The sequence below is a fragment of the Netta rufina genome (genome assembly GCF_964035555.1).
Source record: "Netta rufina genome assembly, chromosome: Z".
Classification (NCBI taxonomy): Eukaryota; Metazoa; Chordata; class Aves; order Anseriformes; family Anatidae; genus Netta; species Netta rufina.
Genome location: NC_140126.1, coordinates 45,581,661 through 45,604,433, shown reverse-complemented (window position 1 = coordinate 45,604,433; position 22,773 = coordinate 45,581,661). Strand labels below are relative to the sequence as shown.

Genomic DNA, 22,773 nt, shown 5'->3' with positions numbered 1-22,773 from the left:
ATAGCCATTGTTTGGAAGGACACGCGTTTTAAGGACAAGAGCTTCCCTTTCCTTCCTTTTTCCACTGTTTATTGCTTAGGTTGATGTCATATGGTATGGAATATCCCTTTGGTTGGTTTAGGTCAGCTGCCCTGGTGATATTCCTTTCTCACCTATTGCCTCACCTATTGCCTGCTGGCTCTGGAGGGGTTAGAGGGAGTCCTGATGTTGTGCTAGTATTGCTCAGCAATAGACAGAACACTGGTGTGTTACCAGTGCTGTTGTAGCTACAAGAGTAGAGCACAGCACTGTATGGGCTGCTGCAGGGAAATTTAAATCCATCCCAGTCAGACCCAGTACAAGTATTTACTCCACTTAATGCAATTAAGTGCTCTCATTTTTAGAACTGTGGCTAGACTGAGAGTTGTGTTGGTGATATTCATTTCCCAATGAGTTAACTTGAAATCGAGCACTGTTAGAATGGATGCCCCACCAGAAATACTTGTCCAACATGCACTTACACCATGTTTTCTTTTAGTCATGTTAACCATTGACTTTGGAGCACAATTTTACTCTATTTTTTGATCTAAATCCTGGATTACAGTGCTTCTTTTGGATCTGGCGTTAAGTATCACAGGTATTTTTATTTCAAATGAAAGATAACTTCTGCAAATTTCTGAAGACTAACTTTAGACTTGTTACATCTCAAAAAGTTGAAATGGTTAAGAAAAGGCAAAATTATGTAAAATGCAATATAAATGTATGATACATTATTTTGTCACCTGACTACTCTTAAATCTCTTCTGAGAATATTTGAAGTTTTGGGTATTCGTGGCCTTTGCTTCCCCATACTCTTTGTTGAGATAATGATGTTATGTATTTATTCTTTGAGCCACATAAGGTATTTGTAAATAGGTCACACAATCATTGTGAGTCTGACAGTTTGGCTTGCTTAACATTTTTCTTTTTTCCACCCCCAATTCTAGGAAGGATTTCTGCGTGCATAAAGACGAACCATGTGATACTGTTGGTAAGTAAATAAACGTAAGAGGCTGTGTGTATAGACCACTTCGTAAAGTGAGTGTTACATCAATAGATATGTAAAGCTGCAATATGACAGCAGCATCTGCAATGGGTAGCTGTAACTAGCTAAAATACAGATGTCTAAAGTACCAATAATACTTTGTTCGATATATACAGGTATCTAGATAGTTAGATATACAGTACTTTGTTGTACATCCATTTAACTAAATAGAGTGTTAAAAAGTATTATATTTCTATCTCATTTCTTTAATATACTCTTTATTTATTTAAAAAAAAATCATTGACAGTTTAATAACAAATTGTTTTAGTATTCTTAATTAAGAATAGCAAGTTAAAGCATGTATATGATTATTTCTTTACTACTGTGGATTTATGTTTGATAAGAATATGTCTTTTTTTTTTTTACTGTACGAATATAATGTAATAGAGTAATACAGTGTTTATGAAGCATATAACTGTTCAGAAACTTACAGGATATTTACTGTTGTGCAAGTCATCTTCTGGTACCTACAATTAAAGTAAGTGCTGGCTATGTTGAGGTTTTCTGTCAAAATTCATTCCCCCTCACACTGTTTTGGGGTTCTTCAGTAAGAAGAAGAACCTCTTCCTGATGTCTAGCATATACCTCCCCTGCCTCGGCTTGACACCATTCCCGAGGGTCCTGTCACTGGTGTCTAAAGAGAATAGATTGGCGCCTTCCCCTCCACTCTCCCTCATGAGGAAGCTGTAGACCGTGATAAGATCTCTCCTCAGCCTCCACTTTTCCAGGCTGAACAGGCCAAGTGACCTCACACGTCTTCCCTTCTAGGCCCTTCACCACCTTTGTAGCCCTTCTCTGGACACTCTCCAAATGTTTTACACCCTTTTTGTGCTGTGGTGCCCAGAACTGCACACAGTACTTGAGGTGAGGTTGCACCAACACAGAGTAGAGCGGGACAGTCACTTCCCTTGACTGACTAGTGATGCCGTGCTTGATGCACCCCAGGATATGGTTGGTCCTCCTGGCTGTCAGGGCACACTGCTGGCGCATATTCAGCCAGCTATCAACCACAACCCCCAGATCCCTCTCTGCAGGGCTGCTCTCCAGCATCTTGTCACCCAGTCTGTACATATGGCCAGGGTTGCCCCGTCCCATGTAAAACTGTTAAGAGTACACGTAGACTGTGGTTTCAGTTTGACATATTTTTCTTTTGCTTTCACTAACTTCTAAAAAACTCAGACATTGAGTTTTAGTCCTAGATTAGATCACCAGTAGAAGTTAATTGAAAGGTAAGCAAGAGCTCTTTGATCTATAGATCTTCATATAACATCTTTATAGGCAAAAGGAGATATCAAATTCCAGGGATGTTTAACATGCTGTAAATTACGGAATTTATCAAAGGGCGTAGACAAAAAATGCTAATGTCGTATCAACCATACAATTCCTAGTTTTCCAGAGCTTGCCAGTGAAAGAAAGAAAGAGAGAAAGAAAATAAACAAAAGCATATACCAAAATACAAACTCCTGTCTACCATAAAAAGAATAGTAAGGCAATTCTGTTGGAATGGTAGCATAACTGTGAACATACATGAGACACTCACGGTATTCCTTGTAGCACATAACTCAATCCAGAAGTGAAATTCAGGAGAAAGGAACATTACAGGACAGATGTCATTATTGGAAAGGGTTGTTGTAGTTATTCCCAGTGATGGGTACTAAACAAAAAAATACTGGATTTATTGTTTATTCAGTAAATGCCAACACACATTTTTCAGTGTGGATATGAGTATCCACTTAAGCCAGACAGAGTGAGTGCCAATATTCTGTTATATAGACCAGTTTATAATGCATTTAGGTGGCAAATACATTTGTCTGTGCTTTCTGTCTCACTGTACTTGAAGTTCAGAGCTTCAGAACTCTTCAGTTAATACTTTTTCATTGTTTCTTAGAATGACAGTGCGTTAATGTTTTATAGTTAACATTAACCAAGAACTCACTTGAGAAGAAAAAAAAATATCAAAAATATGTCAAAAACTTGAAACATATAATATTATTCTTTAGTTCAGAATTTTATTCAATTTCCCCAAATATATTGAAGTTTCAAAAGTAGAGTATTTTTTATTTTACAATTTTTCAGAGTTTTATTAAGTATTGTGCTATTGCTAGAAGTGTTAGGAAAACTGTACTGTGGCCAGGGGAGTTTGGGGGCTAGCTTACACTGTAAATCCAGAACTACTCCAATTTCCTCCTTCCTTGACTAACGTCCTATTTCTATAAAAAAAAAAAAAATAAGCTAGATTCTCATGTCGTACATTATCAGTCAACACAGGACCACTGATTTCAGGCAAGCTATTCTAAGTTCATCATTGTCAATTGTCATAGCTTCTGTGAAATTCCTTCTGGGTGGAGAATCACAAGGCAATTGCTTTGGCATCAAAATGGACTAGACCAAAATGTTTTTGAGCTTCCCATGGTTCTTTGGCTGCAGCACTTTTTTTTTTGGTTGTTTTTTTGTTTTTTTTTTTTGTTGTTGTTGTTGTTGTCGCATATGCACTCCCTATCTCCAATGCTTCCACAGAAAGGAGATCCTGTTATTCCACCACTGATTCTCACAGCTCTCCATAACTTAAAGAGAGGTTTCAGATCCTACTTTACTGTTCAGTCTTTAGGAACTAGGACTAAAATGAACATTAATTTTATTAATTTATTAATTTATTAATTTATTTGGGTGTGGGGGGGAAGACAGGGGGTAGTGCAAGGGGATGATGGGACGCATATGAAGATATTTGTATACAAATTAAATTTAAATTAGCTAATGGGAAAAATAGTTTAGACCTGAAACTGGCGAAGATTCTCTGTCTCCAAAAGACAGCTTGTTTAGGGGATCACTGTCCTCCAAATAGGCTGTTAATCAGAGGTAGCTATCTTTTAAATTTGATTTGGAGTCTTCTAATTTCCTTACTCTTTCAAATTTTTAAATTTCTTTTACTGTAGACAGGTAAAATTCTGAGTTTAGATGTCTCAATTATTTTTATGTTTTTCAGAAATTCATTAAGTTGTCAGCTTTCAATAAATTAAGAATCATCAAGAATCAGCACAAAGTGTAAACTGGGGGCTAGTACATGCTGTATTGTTCTTGTGTATGCATCTTCTGGTATTATCACATTTAACTAATTGAAATGAGCAATGATTCAGAAGGCAGTTTGTTAGCGGATCACTGCAAACATCTCAGTACCAGCAGATGGAAAGCAACATATAATTTCTCACTCCCTTCAAGGATTAGGCCAACAAATAAATACAGGAGGACTATTTGTTGAAGCAAGTGCACGCACATTTGATTTTCTCTTCTTTTAGCTACCTTTCTACTCCAGCAGTTAAGATTTTGAGTCTCTTAGACATCGTTTGTATTATATTTGTTGTTTGCTGTTAGCTAATGTCCTGTGTAGAAACAGTGAGCTAGATATAACAGTGAAATGTTGCAGGCAAGGACAGATTGTAAAATGATGCTTGTCTTCTTTTGTCATCAACTTGGAGTTCTGTTAAGTGCAAAATGATTAAAATGGTTAACTGCAAAAATGAGTGTTTCTAAACAAGTCTGTCTTCTTCCTGGGCTTGCACAGGAGGCTGCTCACTGCCTTGGTTTAGCATCCTGCTGCCTCCTTTTCCAGTCCTTCCTTGTGCCAGCAGAATGAATCAGCATGTTAGCACAATCGCACAATTTTGTTCCATCGAAATTGTGTTAGTGTACGTAACTAGCTGAAAAGTTTTGTTTGGAGCTTCCATGCAGCTCTGCATTTGCATCAAAGCTGTAGATTTAGATTGGTGGATAGGGTCTAGTGAGGTGCATAAGAGCTTGCTCATGCCTTGGAAGTTTTCAGGGGTGGGTAACACTGTTCTCTCAACAGTGTCATCACGAAGTGGTTTTCAAAAGTCCAGGAATGAGTGTAATTGCTATAGGTATAAGCAATTATACCTATAATTATATACCTATATAATTATAATAATTATATAATTAATATAATATAATATAATATTATATAATTATATAATATATAATATTATATAATTAATAATATAATAATTATATAATTATATACCTATAATTATATACCTATACCTATACCTATAATATACCTATACCTATAACATAGGTATACCTATAACATAGGTATAGGTATAGGTATAAGGTATAATTGCTATAAGTATAATATACTTACAGGTTAAATGACCTGTACAAAGTAATGAGTTACCTGTTGAGAGAATCAGAACCCAGCATAGCCTTCATGTTCATTGCATTGTCTGTATTTCTAGTGTCTATGATGCAGCTTTTAAGAAAGTACCAAACATTGATATACAACCATATCACTCCAAGTTGTAATGCTCAAAGTAAACTTATCCTCAAAGAATGTGGAGAACTTGAAAATACATTGTAGACAAAAATTCTTCTATTCTATTATTTGCTTTACTATTTACTGTATTCTTCTATTCTATCATTTATTATTTATCCTTCTATTTACTATTTACTATAAATTCTATTCCACTACTTGCTCTACTATTTACTATTACTAAAGCCATTGCTTTAGTAGTATTATCCTATAGTGAATATTAATTGATGTTTTGGCCCTTTTTTTTTCCTAAGTCTTTGTTGAAGATATACCCTTCCAGCTATCAGACACTAAGCACCTGAATCCTAATATTTTTCCCAGGCAGTATGCTGTCTGATTTTTCAGGTAATGTCTTCTTTTATCCCTTGTCAAAAGTCCACAGGTGTACTGCACATGTACTGTGTAAAATGTTGTGACCATAGTTAATGTTTTGAAAGATTTGTGATAACTAGTAAAATTTTCTAGTAACACTGATTGCAACAAAATGGAAAACAACAACAACAACAAAAAAGGTATTTCCAGATTTAGTTAGCCTAAGCCTGTAGTAAACCACTACACACAGTTAAAAAAAAAAAGTCTCAGTGAAGGGAAGGTCAGCAATTTTCTCAGCATGTATAAGTTGAGTTCCATTTTACTTAATATGTCAGAAATACGAATCATTTTAGAGACAGCTTTTGCTTTAAGTAGAGTGACATCAGTTGATTGTTCCAATATTCTTAATGCAACAGGGTAAGGCTTTTTTTTTTTTTTTAAATACATCTCCAGTTGACACACCTGTATAGTTTTGAACAAGCTTCCTTTAAAATTGATACCATTTGCTTATAATCTTCGTCCTTTTTGAAATTCCCAAGTAATAGGATGTCTCAGGAATAGTAAATGGAACTTTTCTGATGCTTTACGAAAGATAGGGTTTACAGCATTTCTTTGATCTCAGAGGAGAGTAAGTGCAATGTTCTGATAGGCTGTGGTTTTCAGAGGAGAAGGTAGTTAAGTACTGTTTAGAGACTTTTTAATTTTTTTTGTATTTTATGATATCATAAAAGAGCAGGGTTTGTGAAGAAAAGAAAAGAAAAGAAAAGAAAAGAAAAGAAAAGAAAAGAAAAGAAAAGAAAAGAAAAGAAAAGAAAAGAAAAGAAAAGAAAAGAAAAGAAAAGAAAAGAAAAGAAAAGAAAAGAAAAGAAAAGAAAAGAAAAGAAAAGAAAAAAGAAAAAAGCTTTATTTTAAAAAACTGATTGCATACCAATTGATCCTCTATTTTCAGATATCATTTTTCAGTTAAAACATCAGCTATAAGAATATTGTTTCCCCAAAATGTATTTCAATCTTAAAATTTTACTAGAAAGGATTTTATAATAAAATGCTGGTATTGCAATCTCTAAACAGAACTCCCTTAAAACTTTTTTCAGATTGTTTGAGGGGAATAGTACAACTATACTATATTATAAATTTCTAACTTTGGTAACATCTAGTGTTGCAGAGATAAAAACAATAGCAGAAAATTTAGGCGCCATCGGGTCTCCATTCTGTCATAAAGGTTCTAAATAAGAAGGATACAAATAATGACTGGTAAGGAATCAGACAAACATGTACACAATAAAGACTACAAAACAAAATGAAGTGAAAGAATATGTCTTCCATCCAACTTAGCAAAATGCCAAAGATAGATTTATTTACTTTCTTTTTGTAATGTGAAAGCTGTAGATCTTTAATACAAAGTATTTGGGCTTTTTCTCCAGTATTTGTCCCCACAGACCAACACTTAGTCCAGCCCTACACATACAGATACAACAGAAATAGGGAATTAGGTGGGCTATCATTGTCCGATGGAGGCTAATGCTGAATAAATTGAAGTTGGCTGCTGAGGACCCATTACCACCAAAAAAGCAGCCAGAGAAGCATCACAGAATATGGGCAGCAGCACTGTGAAAGTAAATTTTAAGAGTGTTTCCCTGTGCTTCCTCACTCTTATCCATCTGTTGTCTCTTGTTTTAGCCAAAAAAATCAGTTTGTGTAACCAAACTCAGTTTGTGTAACCATAGCTACCTTTAATCTAATTAGCTGGGGAAGTGGTAGCAGTTTGCTGAGAAGCAAGAGTTCTCTCATGCTGAGCCATACATATTCCACTGTGGATGGATTACTGTGGGTACTCAATGTTGCTCATTTAAAGCTAATTCAAGTCTCTGCATTCTGCAGAACAGGAACCCTTACCACTTGACCTGTTTAGGCAGAGACAATCTTTTTGTCTCTGACACCTTGTATAGTTGGGTCTATGACCTGTGTTTGGGATTAGTAGACTCTGTAGTCTTCTGGAGGAAGAGAAAAGGAAAGGACGGAAGAGATGCTACCACCTTGTTTTCAGTGACTGTATTTGGTTTACCTGGGATAAAGAAACAACAGAATGTCTGTTCCCCCTCTTCTATATTCTCCCCATGGTCAGAACTGGATCCTGTAGCCTGTGTCTGGTTTTCTAGAAGATGCTAATAATAGTTTGTTTTCACTAGAAAGGTGGCTTTTTTTTTCTTTTCCTTTTTCTTAGACTTAATCATGTAATCATCATCAAAAAACAAACAAACAAAAATAAATCATCATAATCAAGAAAGGTACTATTTAAGGCAACTGCAGATCTACACAAGTCAGTTCAGTTGCTTAAACCTGCAGGTGGCAAGGGAAATCTCTGGTTCATCAATGCCAAACAATAATCTGTAAGCCTTGAGGCCTATTGTTTACAGTATACTTAACTTTGATGTGCATTTTTGGGTTTCTCCGCAAGACTGATAAAGGTAACAGAGTAGCCAGGAGCAGAATAGAATCTCCAAAGGACAAAGTGTACATCCTATGTATAGGTCCTGCCCCAAAAATAGTAGTGAGATGGCGGGAGGATCCTGTCTCTCTTACACAGAGAATGGAGAAATGAAATCAGCTGGAGGTTCAAAAGATAAGCTTGGAAGATGTGTGTATTCTTATGTTATTGCAAAAAGAGGAGTTCTTTAAAGTTTTTGTCCTGTGTGTTGACTGGTTTACTCTAAAATACAATAGCTGTCCTGAGTAGACAATCCTCTTATCATATCCTATATAAATGAAACATAATTTTTGTCAGTAGGATTGTTGGCATTCAGAGAATGCACCATCTAATCTACAAGAAACTTCCAATGGCAATTTCATCTATGTAAGGCCATTGATACAACCTTTACAATACATACTATTTTACATTCATACAACATTCTTCTTTACAGCAAGATCATAAGTTCACTGACCTGCATATAAAGCAACATTTCATATAGTGAGAGCAGGAAAAACAAGTACTTTTGCGAAGAAGCTAGTTATAGAAATGACCTCACTTAATCTCACCTTATGATCTTTTGTTTCTATCACTCAGATATGTGCCCAGTAGCTGACTGAGTAACTACACTGTTTAGATGCGGCTTTTGAACAATGCTTTTTCCTATGACACTTCTACAATATTGTATTTAGTATAATTTGAACTATGTAGAAATACAGAACTGCAAAAGTTTCCTAAAATGAGATTCCTATATGGTAATACAGTATGTTTGGTTTACAAATGTCTTTAATATGCAAGAGTTTTTTTAAAGGATCAGAGAAACTTTGAATTCTGCTGTCTTCGGAATAAAACTCTGTTTTGGTGAGAGACACGTATCTTAAAGTACAACAAAGCAGAAGCAAATTAGATGGTAATTCCAAATAAATGTGGTGGGGGGAAATAAGTACAGTTCCTCCTACCCTTTCTGCAGATTTGTCTGCCTTGTGTGTCAAAAAACGTCAAATGAATTATTGCATTCTCTGCACAGTTTTTTGGAAGATCAGAAGAAACTAGGACAATACATTTGCTATGTCATCAAATCCATACTTTCACTATTGCAAACAACAATTTTATTCCTCTAATAATATAATTATAATAAAAGTCTTAACATTGATTACATTTCTTGCTTCCATCAAAGTTCAAAGATGCAATTCTTCCTTATGATGCATTTTGTTTTACTGAGTTGGCATCACTGAGTGAGTGAGATGAGACCTAGGTTTTCACACCAAGACAGCTGAATCTGTTTTCAAACTGTGTTGTAACTCAGACACAAAATAATGCAGTTACAACACATTAGACTGTTTTATTTTCCAGTGTTTTATTCTGTGTTTAAAGCTTAATTAATCTGAACAGTAGTAGGGTAACACAGAATAAATCTCTCTGAATGGACTCTTGATGGCAATTTCATAATCACAAAGCTTACTTTTAATTACTAACCACTGAGAATTCTTAAAAAACAAGTCTTTTCTTCCTTAAACAATTGATCAAGGACTAACCGCTTCAGGCAATTCCTTCTTCCTTATTGTATTTTATTTTAATTTGAAGTAGTTAGCCAATGCATTTAGAGAGTTGAAAGTGAAGAAAAAAAACTCTTTTCTGTTTTGTTTCATAGAATGATAGAATGATTTGGGCTGGAAGGAACCTTAAAGACCATGTAGTTCTACCCCCTCTGTCATGGGGGGATTGGATGATCAGCTTTTTGTTTTTCAGATTATGCTACAGAAAAATCACTTACGGCTTTCTTACTAATTATATCATAGTGATCTGTGACTAGAAAATAGTAGGGTTTTGAATGTTTTGATAGACTAGAAGTTTTATTTTTATATTCATCTCCAGCTTTGAAAATCTTCAGTTAAATCTGTTTGTAAATTTTAGATAGGAATAATAATTTTTGAAAATGAAACACTCTTAACATGTTACTCATTTGATATTCAGGATAATTTTTTGTATTTGTTGATAGTGTTGGTATTTGTAGTTGTCTTTAATAGTTAAAAATTAGTGCAGGATAGTTGAGATAGTATTAAAGATGTAATCATAGCTCAGTTACTAAATAAATCAACATTTTCAGATCGTGTAGATAGTGTAAAATAACTCCGAGGTTAGTGATTTTTTTAACATTTTAATATTAATTATTACATCTATTCAGAGCCATGTCTAATTCTTGTTGCACATTCCAGTTCAGATGCATTCAGTTGCACTCTTTCTCATGTAGGACACATGCTGTGATTGTTCTTAACATATGTCAAAATCCCAGCAGTATCAAGCACATGCTTAGCTGCTGAATTTGTCTCTTGACCTCAGTAAGTGGTCCTGTAATATCCCACAATACCACCCATAGTTTTGGGGAATTTATTGTGTAACTGTATCCCTTCTGTAAAAATGTCATTTTCTGCAGATTATACTGCTTCTAGTTAAATTTTTGTACTTATATTATTTTCTGTATTTAGTCTCAACTTACATGAGGTATTTAAAATTCTGTCTTAAAGGGACCTTAAAATCTAGAGGGATTTAGTATACATAAAGAATTTTAACACTGTATTTAGTAACATTTAGAACGTGTGCTTTGAGCCACAACTTTCATTTATTATAGGCAAAACTCCTATGTCCATCAGAAAAAGGCATTCCCAAATAAGCAAAAAGAATCTGTGGTATTATTCAGTGTGTGTGTATTTTGTGTTGGTGATAAAACAAAACAAAACAAAAGGAAATCACAAGCTAGTTATCACAGTAATTTGTCTTATAGTGTATATGTTTTAACTTCATGTAGGAACTCTTTTAATATTCCAGACTGAAAAGTTGTGAAATACCTATGAAACATCAGGGCAATAGGCCATGGTATGTAAGACATATAATCACAGAATTGTTAAGGTTGGAAAAGACCTCCAAGATCATCTGATATAACCATTACCAGTCCACCAGTATTACCCTATCAAACATGTCCCTAAGTATCACATCAAAGCACATCCAAGCTTTCCTTAAACATTCCCAGGGATGGTGACTCCACCACATCCCTGGGCAACCTGTTCCAATGCCTAACCACTCTTTCTGAGGAAGTTCTCCAAATTTCCAACTTGAACCTTCATGGGCTCAGTTTGAGGCCATGTCCTCTAGTCCTGTTGCTAGTTATCTGCAAGAAGAGGCCATGCTCACATTAAGGCAAAAGCAGGACAGATAGGGGATAAATGTGGGCATGACTTTTCTAACCTCAAATCTGAAAAACTGAAGCAGACCAGGGGGCTGTAATCTTTTAAAAATATCTTTTATGGACTCTTGGACTTTACCACTACAGTAGTGGGTTTTTTTTGTTTGTTTGTTTGTTTTTTAATAGCTTGTTTTTATGTGGATAACATTTAGATGAAATACTGTGTACATTCATAATAAATTTGAATGTGTTGGCAACTGTAGGTAATCATGCATCAATAATCAATTACTCTCTATATACTGTATAGTACTGATGCATGCTTTATATTACGTTGTATAAAGAATTGTTTCTTGTCATGTATCATGCATACAATATAATATATCTGGCTGTAAAATAAACCTGTTTTCTAACTAGCTAGCCATTCCTCTAATGAGTCTTGTGCTGAGCTCTTGATAGATATACTGATGTCTAGTATTTTTATTGCTTTAAAAAATGTTTGCAAAGTAATATTTGAACAGAGTAGCCCTCATAGTATAGTATTGACTGAAAAAAAAGCATCAGTATAATGCATTCATTAGGTGGTTTATCTAACAGCATATTTTTCTCTGGAATTTGAAGAATAGGATGGGTAGATAATAATACGTGGGACCTTTAATTGAGGTGGAAAGGAAAGAGATTTTTGGTATTTGAGAGGTAATTGTAGAGAGAACTGTAGATGATCCATGCAACCACATCAAACAGTGAAAAGTCTGCCATGCAGAAAGAACACCAAAACTCACTCTTCATATAAATGCCTTGCATTGTGCAGATTTTCTATTGTAATATACAACATATCTTCCTTTTACGACACATAAATGGCAACAAGTTCATTTGTTTTTAAGTTTTCAGTCTGTACTGAAGGGTTTATGTTCTCAGGATGCTGGTACCCCAACATGAATAGAACATGAGTTTCTCATCAAGTAAGTCATCATTTAATCAGCTTGCTCAGTTAGGGACTGGTCAGGATCTATTGTTGCAAATGTGAGACAAAGCAACCTCCTTTAGTTCTCATTTATTGTTCTTGGAGATTTTGCACAGGTAGTTTGGATAGTGGATTTTCTGGAAGAAGAAAGACCTTTTCAGCTTGCTTTCATAAAGTTCAAGTGTTTTGAGGACCATCCCAACAAACTCAACAAATTTTTTGACATTTAAACAATTTGCAAGAACATTGAAAAATGGTCTTGATGAAACTTATCAGGGCAGGTGCAAGTTGATCTACTAATAAGTTGGCACTGACTCTTACTTAGGGCAGCAAAACCACCTTCACAGAATAATAATAACTGCTTAGATGGCACTGATTAAGATGGAATACAGGATAGATATCTGGAGATAAAATAATGGTAGTATTTTTAAATCAAATAATTTTAACTGAAAAGAAGTTGAATAGAAGATTCTTCTCAAGATACCTCTGCCTTTGTTCTCATATATCAGACAGGCATTAGTTAAGATGATTCACCTTTCTAATAAGGTGTGCTACTGGTATCTGCTATAAATAGTCTCAAAATCTGTCATTCATCTCTCTTACAATGAAACAAAATTCAGTTTATTCCCATCAAAAAATTAAAGGTCACAAGCATAAAAAAAATTGACTGTAGAGTAATAGGTTATCTAAAAATCAAAGACACACAAAACAAACAAAAAATTAATCACAGCTGACTAGTCATAGAATTGTAGAATGGTTTGGATTGCAAGTGACATTTTTTTCCATTCTTTTTCTGTCCTATTAAACTGTCATTATCTCAACCCATGAATTTTACCCTTCCCCCCCCCCCCCCCCCCCCCCGATTTAATCCCCTTATCTGCTCCTATTCTCACACAAAAGAGAATGCAGGTTACGCCAGGATTAAATAAATAAATAAATAAATAAATAAATTCTAAACATTTTCTTCAAGTGGGTTCTCAACAACAGTAAAATAAACTTTGTGTTTCTTGGTTATCTCATGGAAACATGAGAAATGTGTTACAGTACCCAGACTACAGTAAAATGTGGAAATGTATTATTGTGCTGAAGTACTGTTTATCAAGGAATAGTTTGATGTCACTACCACACAGTGTCATTTCTGTAGTGCAGATACAGTAAAAAGAAATACAAAAGACAGTAAGAAATTCTTGTTTGCTCATATATTGTTGCAGAAATAAAAACAGAAAATGCAAATTATACATCTCAAGAGCAATTTCACACGTACTTGTTGAACAGAGAATGGTAACAAGGCAAAGGGAAGAACTCACTAGAAATTAAATCACAGGAAAATCGGATTAATGGGGTATCAAGGCTGGAATCTTTGCAAAAGCAGGAAAAGCATTGGTAATTTATTATGACTAGATCACGTAGGGAAGAGACATTGATGTTACACAAGGTTTAGAAGCATGTTCAGAAAAAAAATGATTTGATGGAATGGAATGAGACAAGAAATGAAATCAAAGGTGTTGCAGTGTTCACAGATGTCCAGAACATGAGTTTTAGCAGCTGTACATTTTATGAATGTGAGAACTGAAATCTAGATGTCAGGGAGGCAAGAAGAGAGATAGGCACCTGGATTAATATTTTCACTACTTGGATTGACATAATTCTTAATTACCTCTATTACATATTTTGCTCTTTGATGCTAATGTATTTTGACTATGGTGTACAGAGGTGTAGGTCTATAGTATTTTAAAATTTCTGAAGTCACATTTCAGAAATCTGCAAGGGAGGCATATTTGACAATTTACTGGATCATCTTACTTTGCAGGATAACATCAATTCATGATCATTTCTTGTGGGCAAGGAGATTTTCCTAGAAGCAGAGTAAGAGAAAAAGATAGTTTAAAAATATAGTATATTTTCATTAAAATAGACATGCAACAAGTATTCTCTGCTTTTTAGGCAAGTTACAGAAAAGATCTTGAAATGACATATAGCTCAAGTTTTAAGGTGAGCACCTTTTTTTTTTTTTAAGTTTTAAGAAGTTGTAGAAAATTTCTATTTACAAAATGCAGACTACCTTGAAACTGATCTTGAAAGACAGGGGAACTTTTAAAATATAAACATGGCACATAGCTCCCTTAGAAGTCTGAAATGCACCTGTACGTCACCTCTTTCATAAACATACTGTTTTGCGCAGTGTATTTCCTATTTCCTGGAGCATTTTAATACATACTTTAAAATAAAATGTTTTTTGATATATTCCAGCTATGTATTTTTAAATCAACTGAGCTTTTCTTTGTGTTCTTTTTATAAAGGTATGTTTAAATTTGTGCTTGTGCTAGAAAAATTATAGCTTAAACAGTTGGCAGTAGCAATATTCAGTAGCAAAGCAAATTATTAGAAAAGATCATCTTCATAAAATTATGTAATTTTGTGTTTCTTAATGTTAGCAAGTAGTCACATGGTAATTTCTTATACTGTAAATCCTACTTTGGTTATTCTCGGGAAATTAAAATTTCATTTACCTTTTTGGCAAAAATACCAAAGATATCTCCCTTAGAAGGGAGATATCTTTATATCTCCCTTAGAGTCTGTGATCCCTAATTTTCCTTTATAAGTCATACCACACCAGAAGCTTCAGTTTGCAGACCTCTAAGATGTTTTGCATTCTGTGAAAAATAACTGTTTTTAAGTACATTATACAGTGTAAAGCCATCATTAAATCTATGCCATACGTTCATTTTTTTTTTTAAATAGACCAATACCAGATACAAGTCATTTAGTAGTCAGCAGGTTGTTTAATCACCTAAGATATTTGTTCCCATATACATGTATCAGATGTTATATTTTTCTAAAAATGTTTTAGAAGGAAATATGTAGAACAGGTAATCATTTTCTCCAGCTCTGTTTACTGATTTTTTTTCAATGAATTAATTTCATAACATAAAAATACAGGCAGTATATCTTTCTACACACCATAAAAACAGAATATTGTTTGTATAACATAACACAGTGTGTGTGATTACAACACTATCATTGATTTAAATTGCTATTAAATCAGATCTGAATACATTTAGGGTTCAGGCACACAGGGCTGTATCCTGTATATTGTTTTCCTGAGTACATATTGACCAGAGCAGATTCAGAGGCTTACCACAGTAATCTGATCGCTTGCTTCTATAAACTGACTTTCATATAATTAATCTTATTTGCCTTCACTTTTAACATTCTAAAATTGAGAAAGTCCATTTTAACTGTGATCTTACTATAAGGGTCTAATTGTATTTTACATGTTCACAATGATGTTGAAGGGGGGAATGCATCTGGGAAGGTTCAGGTGGGATGTTAGGAAAAGGTTCTTCACCGAGAGGGTGGTCAGGCACTGTAACAGTCTCCCCAGGGCAGTGGTAACGCCACTGAACCTGCTGGTACTCAAAAAGCATTTGGACAACACTCTCAGACCTATGGTCTGATTTTTGGTTGATCCTGTGGTGAGCCAGAAGGTGGACTCAATGACTCTTAGGGGTCCCTTCCAACTCATGATATACAGGAGTTGTATAGAACATCTATAAGATGTTCTTTTGTATCTTTTTTTCTTCAAAAGTAATGAATACTCCATGTTAGCCAAGGTTTGCATGCAAAGGACACCTATTTTATTAATTCAGCTTATATAATTGGAATAACTGTTCTAATTCAAGAAGACAGACACACCCTTTTGATTAACTCTGAGAAAAACATTTACACAACCAGTTAATCCACTGAACTGATACATGAATTTATCTCAAACAAAGGCCATCCTTTGGTCCTTTTTGTTCAGCTTTCTTTGGCACAGCTGTAATAAGTCACACCCTACATTCCTCCTTTAGCTTCAGGAGCACATTGACTTTGTCAGTCTCCTCTAAGCCTTCTATTTTAGGGGTTTATTAATCAGACACAAAGAGGAAAACTTTTATTTTATTTTTTTTTTTAATAATTTATTAAACAGGTAGCTCACAGTAAATCAAATGTGGAATAGAAAAACTAAAGGTGGATAATAAAGATCCAACTAAATAAAGATTAGTTGGATGCACATGTACATGGAAATGTAGAGAAAATTAGTCAAAGGAACTGATGCAGCCTTCATACCATGCATACACATTGTATGTTAACCCTTGTAATGCTTTATACAACTGTAGATAAGTAAAAGAAAAATTGTGTGATTGTGTTTACAGATCTTCTAATCTTTATGATGATCTATTGAGAGCAGTCTTTTCTTAGTTTCTATTGTAGGCTTCTTTCTATCAAAGAAAAGCAGAATTCAAGCTCTCCATTTTCCCATCTGGTGTAATGTTAAAAAAGATAGTTCTTTCTAATGGTCTGTATATTTACATCACAGAAAGTAATGAACAGTAATAAAAGCTTTTCTCAGTAGAAGGAAATTCTTATTCCTGTTTCTCTACGACTAAACTCAAGATCAGGAGTGCCATGTTTAGATATCATGGGGCCAGAAAATGGCTAGATCACACAAATATCTTTTCCTGTTTCTTTTTCCCCAGTGTCCTGGTTTTAGCTGGGATAGAATTAACTTTCTACATAGCAGCTGGTATGGTGTATGTTTTGGATTTTTGATAAAGACACTGGTGATAATGCACCACTCTTTCAGTTGCTGCAGAGCAGCGCTTCCACAAACCCAAGGCCTTTCTGCTTCTCATGCTGCCCCACCAGAATGGAGGTTGGGGGTGCAGGAAATTGGGAGTGGACATAACCAGAACATCTGACCCAAACTGACCAGAGTGACTTGGGTCACTTTACCTGGTAAACTGTCTTCGTCTCAACCCATGAGTTTTCTTACTTTTACCTTTCCAATTTTCTTCCACATCCCACTGAGGGGGAGCAAGCAAGTGGATGTATGGTGCTTTGTTGTGGTTTAATCCTGCCACCCAGGAAAAAATGTGAGTCCCAGAAGGGACTCATAGAGAAAGCTACACAAATAGCCTAGAGGACTGCAAAACAACATTATAACACTGCCTAGAACAAGCTCTATAACATAGAAAACAATTCTGAGCTGTCAAAAACACTTCCAGTGGAGTACCACAGTGTTCACTGTCATCATCTCCCCGTCCTTCTGTATAGTGGTAAGGGTTTTGTCAGCTTATAGAACTGACTTGTATGGCAAGAAGTGGGCACTAACTAAGAATGTGAGGCACATGATACTCAATTCAAAGTAAACCATGTATCTTGTTTTGTTTGTTTGCTTGTGTTTTTTTTTTTTTGTCTGATACATCAATGAAAATCATATCATCAACATAAATTTATTTATGAATGTATTTTGTGAGAACTCTTCTGAAATGGCTGATGCTGTGTGCAACCTGTTTCTGGCTTACGAAGAAGCAAGCTTCTCATGTACTTTGGAAAGACCCATTCAGTTTTGTTGCCAAAGAAGGAGGTGTCTCATTTTCAAAAGTTATATAATTTTATATAACAGAGTTCCATGAAGCTTTCATAAGAGCTTTCGCTCTTACCCATGTAATTTAAAGACTGGAAGTCTTTATTGCATAACTTCTAAAAGTAGACTTTTCTGCTTCTGTGTAAAAAAATTAAACTTTTAAACAGTCATCAATAGATCTCCTGACTTGTGTTGCAGGAGGGTTCATTTTCTTTGGATTTACTTTTCCAACCAACGTACCTAAAGACATTCTTTTTTTTTTTTTTTTTTTTTTTTTTTTTTTTTTTTTTTTGTGTGTGTGTGTGTGTGTGTGTGTTTTTTTTTTTGTCCAGGCAGCATTTCTGTATTGTTCCCCAAATGGGTGTCTGTGCTTCCACTGCCTGTGAATTTACTTTGACCGCTGTAGAGGACAGAATTAGTACAAGTAGACATCTGGGCAATAACAGTATGTTAGTTCTCGTCTTAAGTTAGTAATCTCAATATTTTTTTTTAATATTAATTTAAAATAAATTAAGTAATTTCATCTTAAGAAAGAGATGCCTTCCATGAGAGCTGCATTTTAAAAGAAACCAAACAACTTCCAGCAGTTCTACCATCCATATAATAACATATTAAACAACTATGGACTGTTAATAAGATGTAATAATGAAGACCTTAAAACTGTATGCATTAGTATTTATTTATGCCTATTTGACATGTATTTATATGCCCTCCCCATTTTTATTCTTTTTTCCCACTGTAAAGATTAAGCTGCAACAGTTTGTTTAAAGAGAGAAAAGTAGACTTAGCGTTATGGAGCATAAAATCACAGTTGTTGATAAAGTTTTTCTACAAGTTTTGCTTTTTCAAGATTTACATAGATCATAAACTAACAAAATAGGTGATAAAAACTGGATTTATGTTTGCATAAAATGCAGCAAAAGTTCATTCATTTTTATCCTATTGTTTCTTCTAGTATCTTTCATCAGTATGTATATGTATTTCTGCATATATATATATATATATACATTTGTATATATATATTTGTATACATAAACACATGTAGGTATAGTTATCATCAGTGTCTCTTGCTGTAAAGAGAAAAAAATACATTTCTAGTGTTTTCTGTTTGCACTTGAAATTCTTGTTTGTTAAGTGTTCAAGTGTGTTGATTTGATTGCTTCCTGATTCGCTGCTGATTCACTGATGAGTGACAAGAGTTTTTTTGTTTTGTTTTTTTTTTTTTTTTTCCTGGAAATCCTCAGTATCTGGAACTCTGTTCAGAGCAGCTTGTGCTAATTAGACTTCTAAGTGTCAGTTCTATAAAAAGGTTTTTTTTCTTCCATTTCTTAAGCATCTGAACTGCTAAAAAAAAAGTCATTTGTTAGAAGTAATCAAGTCCAGATAAGTGCTGTTATTTATGCTCACAGATCAATTGATTTGCCAATTCAAATGTGAAATGTTCATGTTTGAATTGAAAGCCAAATGTATTAGGGCATGAAATTATGTTTCTGTTTTAGTGGCTTACTATACTTTTACATCATCAGTAATTCTAAGGTCATGCCATCTGTAGTGTATTGCTGCATGGCACTTTCAGAAGAGTAAGTTTTTTTTCTGCATGTTTTCTGTCCAGTACTTGCTTATGTATATCCCAACAGTGTTTTATACTGCTGTTTCCAAAGCTTGGTGTAGAAACTTTAGAACAAACTCCATATATAAATATTTTAACTCCATATATAAATATTCATAGCATGTGCCAAAACAATATCAGTTGTTAATATTAATTTTATAAAAACAGATCCATCATTTGTGAAGTTCATGAACAATTTCTGTGTGCTTGAAATTATATCTAATAGGCATTCAATAGTAATTGAGTGCTTCATTATTTTTCCAAGATGACAGGGAGTGCAGTAGATGGTGTGAATCTATTCTGTTTTACTGATTTCATCTTGGTCACATTGGATGATTTTGACTAGTGGGTAGACAACATGAGAAAGAACATACTATCCCTAGTTCCCAGGAATATGTCATACTCGTTCATTATAAAATACTTTAAATTTGAAATGATTTTATATATATATATATATATATATATAGTGCTATAGTGCTATACAAACACATGCTCTTTACATTTTTTTCAGCTTTGAAACTCCTTTTCAGGAGTTTCAGTTTGTTTTTTTATGAATTTTTGATTTCATATGGACTGTAGATTTGGGTAGACTCTCAACTTGATCAGTAGTAGAAGGGATACCTGGGTGAGTCCCTGTCCTTCTTCCCTGAAGTCAGAAGATTTTTTACGTGAGCTTTGTTCTGTATTTCTTACTATTCATTATTGCCTTAAAATATGAGGAAAAAATAAAGTAAACTAAAAACAACAAAACAAACAAACAAAAAATAATCTAATGGACAGAAGATTACTGGTCCCATAACAGAAGAGCTGTGAAATAGCACAGGAATGTTTACAGGTTATCACCTGTAAACTGGTGATATGTGGAAGGGTATCTTTCTCTTTTAACAGCATCTAAAATTAGTGAAATTTTAGAGCAGTTATAAGGAAAGGGATTCAGAAGGAGCATATAGTCAATGTCAAGACAACCCAAGCTTGAATGTATTGTGAAACCAAGAAAGTTCAGAATTGAAATTTGAGATATATATTGATATATTGCTATGTAACGAATTTGTGTAACACTTTCATAATAGTAATGTAATTGAATTACTATAAAGGGAAAAATAATAACCATTCCCTAGCCTTTTAAAATGTTTTGCTACAAATTAGGACATGCTCAAATCATGTTTGTATGTTGTGAGGTCACTGTAAGAAAGAACAATGTTTTATATGTCTGCATATTTTTTAAAGTGATTATATTTTTTTACTGTGCTGTTTTCATTCCTGTGGCCTTCTGTTATAGGTAGTGGATTTATGTTATGGGACAGCAAGCTGTGAATGAGCATATGAAGTTGATGAATTTGTTTGGATACTTTAGTTGGTAATGAGTTTTATGTAACACCTCTGCAAGCTGAACCACAGCTTTTCAACACAGAAGTTGTAAAGGTGTGTGTGCTTTGAAAGAATAAATAGTTATGATGAAATGATGAGGATGTTCATTAAGAAACTGGGAAATCTATCGTACCATATCATAGTATGAATTGTAAATCATCTCCGCTGGAAGCAGTAGTGGTAGTAGAAAAAAACCACTGCTACAGCTTCAGCAAAAGTTCTATTTTTCTGAAGCAAAAGAAAATAACTATTTCATTTAGATATTTACATGTTTGATAAGAATATATATTATATACATGGTTCTTCTAGGGCATGACTGTAAAGATTTGTTTTCTTAACAAATATTGTGTATCTTTTCTTCAGAATTAATGTGAGAAATACTTACCTACAGTGATGTAATTTAAATGCTTTGTATGCATTGTGTATCCATGCAATACTTTTTTATTTCACAACATAGTTTTCTTTTATGGGTAGATAACAAGTTCCTTCTTAAAATTATGAATGAGATTATGTTACTGTTTTTTAGCCAGCACTTTTTAGATCTGAATGTTTTAGTCTCAATCTGTTTGAGCCTGTGGAGTTCATTGGAGATACCTTAATCATTACAAATACCTTAATCATTACAAAGGAGCAGGTTTTTTTTTGTTTCGTTTTGTTGTTGTTGTTGTTGTTGTTGTGTTTTTTTTTTTTTTTTTGTTTGTTTGTTTGTTTGTTTTGTTTTGTTTTGTTTTTCCTGGTGGATTTAACCTTGGAGCAGTTCCAGCTGTGTTAATAAGCCATGTGAAACTACAGTGAGCATACATATATTTAAAGAAGAATTTCAATCTTTTACCTAGAGCTGACGTAACTAAGCAAGAGCAGTTGCTTATTGAAGTCAGTTTCTTTTTCTCTGCACATGAAATTAATAACCAAGGACAAGACATGAAACTAGTTCACAGCTAGTAGCAGGCTGATTTGCATCCAGTAGCTGCTGTTTTATGTGGCTTTCACACATAAAGTCAATATTGCTTAATAAGGGCAAAGTCATAAAACGTACATTGCATTTGATATTTTTGAACATTTCTAAAATCCAAAATCTAACTTAATCTAAATGAAATATATCTCTTTTGTTTCATATGTTACACTTTAAAAGATCAAGCGTAATGAATTCCCTTCAAAGACTGTCATGTATCCAAACAGTTTTGGTCATGTATATTGAGTATTGTTGAAAATGCTTACAGGAATGTAGCGCTGCTTCTGCAAAATAGGTATAAAGCTTGCACTGTACATAGTTATTTGGGAATAGATTATGATTTTGGGGCAGTACATAGCAACATAGTATACTTGTGTTGTTGTGTGGAGAGATATTCATAATACATGTATACTTGACCCTGGCCCTTCACAGGTCAAAAGAAGGCTAGGGGGTTTATTTTCACGGTAAGAAACTTGACGGAATCAGATGGTTTTTGATTATTGATGATATTCAACATTAACAGAAGGAGAGGGATTTGGGAATTTTCTTTCCATACATTCCAGCAAATAAGTTTTATCATAGCCACATAGCCATTAAGAAATAAATGCATTTCTCAACAGGAGGCATTGTAGTGCTCTGAAATGCAGCACTGTTTTTGTTTTTGTTTTGCTTTGTTTTGCCTTTTTGTTGTTGTTGTTGTTGTTTTTTGTTTTTCTATGGTGAGAGTAATTTTTCTATTTTGTTTTAGCACTTTGTAAGTTCGTTGTGTTGTCTCGAGTCAGAGCCCTGCTGTATGCTACTTCTTGTATTGTTATCAGCTCTACTTAAAATTTGAAGTAAAATGAACATAATTGTAGAACTACAAGGAACAGAAAGGTCTTGGAATGATTTTTCTTTTTGCCTCAGCTGCTGGAGTATAACCTTCAAAATAGTATATTACAATTCAGAGCATTTCTTACTTCTCTTATTTTCAGTAAAGATAATATAAATGATATCTACACTTAGAGTGAGGTGTCATTGGACTTTTATTTTTATTTTTTTGCTTTGAATATGTTTTGCCTTTTTTTTCAGCCCAGGTTTCTTTTGTCGCCTACTTCACTTTTTCTCCTTTCTTTGGAAAGAAATA

At 34.1% G+C, this 22,773-nt stretch overlaps 1 protein-coding gene across 1 annotated transcript in view; it reads left to right on the top strand.

The window, feature by feature from the left end:
- ADAMTS19 (ADAM metallopeptidase with thrombospondin type 1 motif 19) overlaps positions 1-22,773 on the top strand; it is a gene marked incomplete at both ends in the record, with an annotated part of 162,348 nt that overhangs the window by 56,991 nt on the left and 82,584 nt on the right. The window contains one exon of the mRNA XM_084304756.1: positions 966-1,009. Coding sequence (XP_084160882.1) covers positions 966-1,009 — 44 coding nt within the window. The remainder of the gene's footprint in view (positions 1-965; positions 1,010-22,773) is intronic.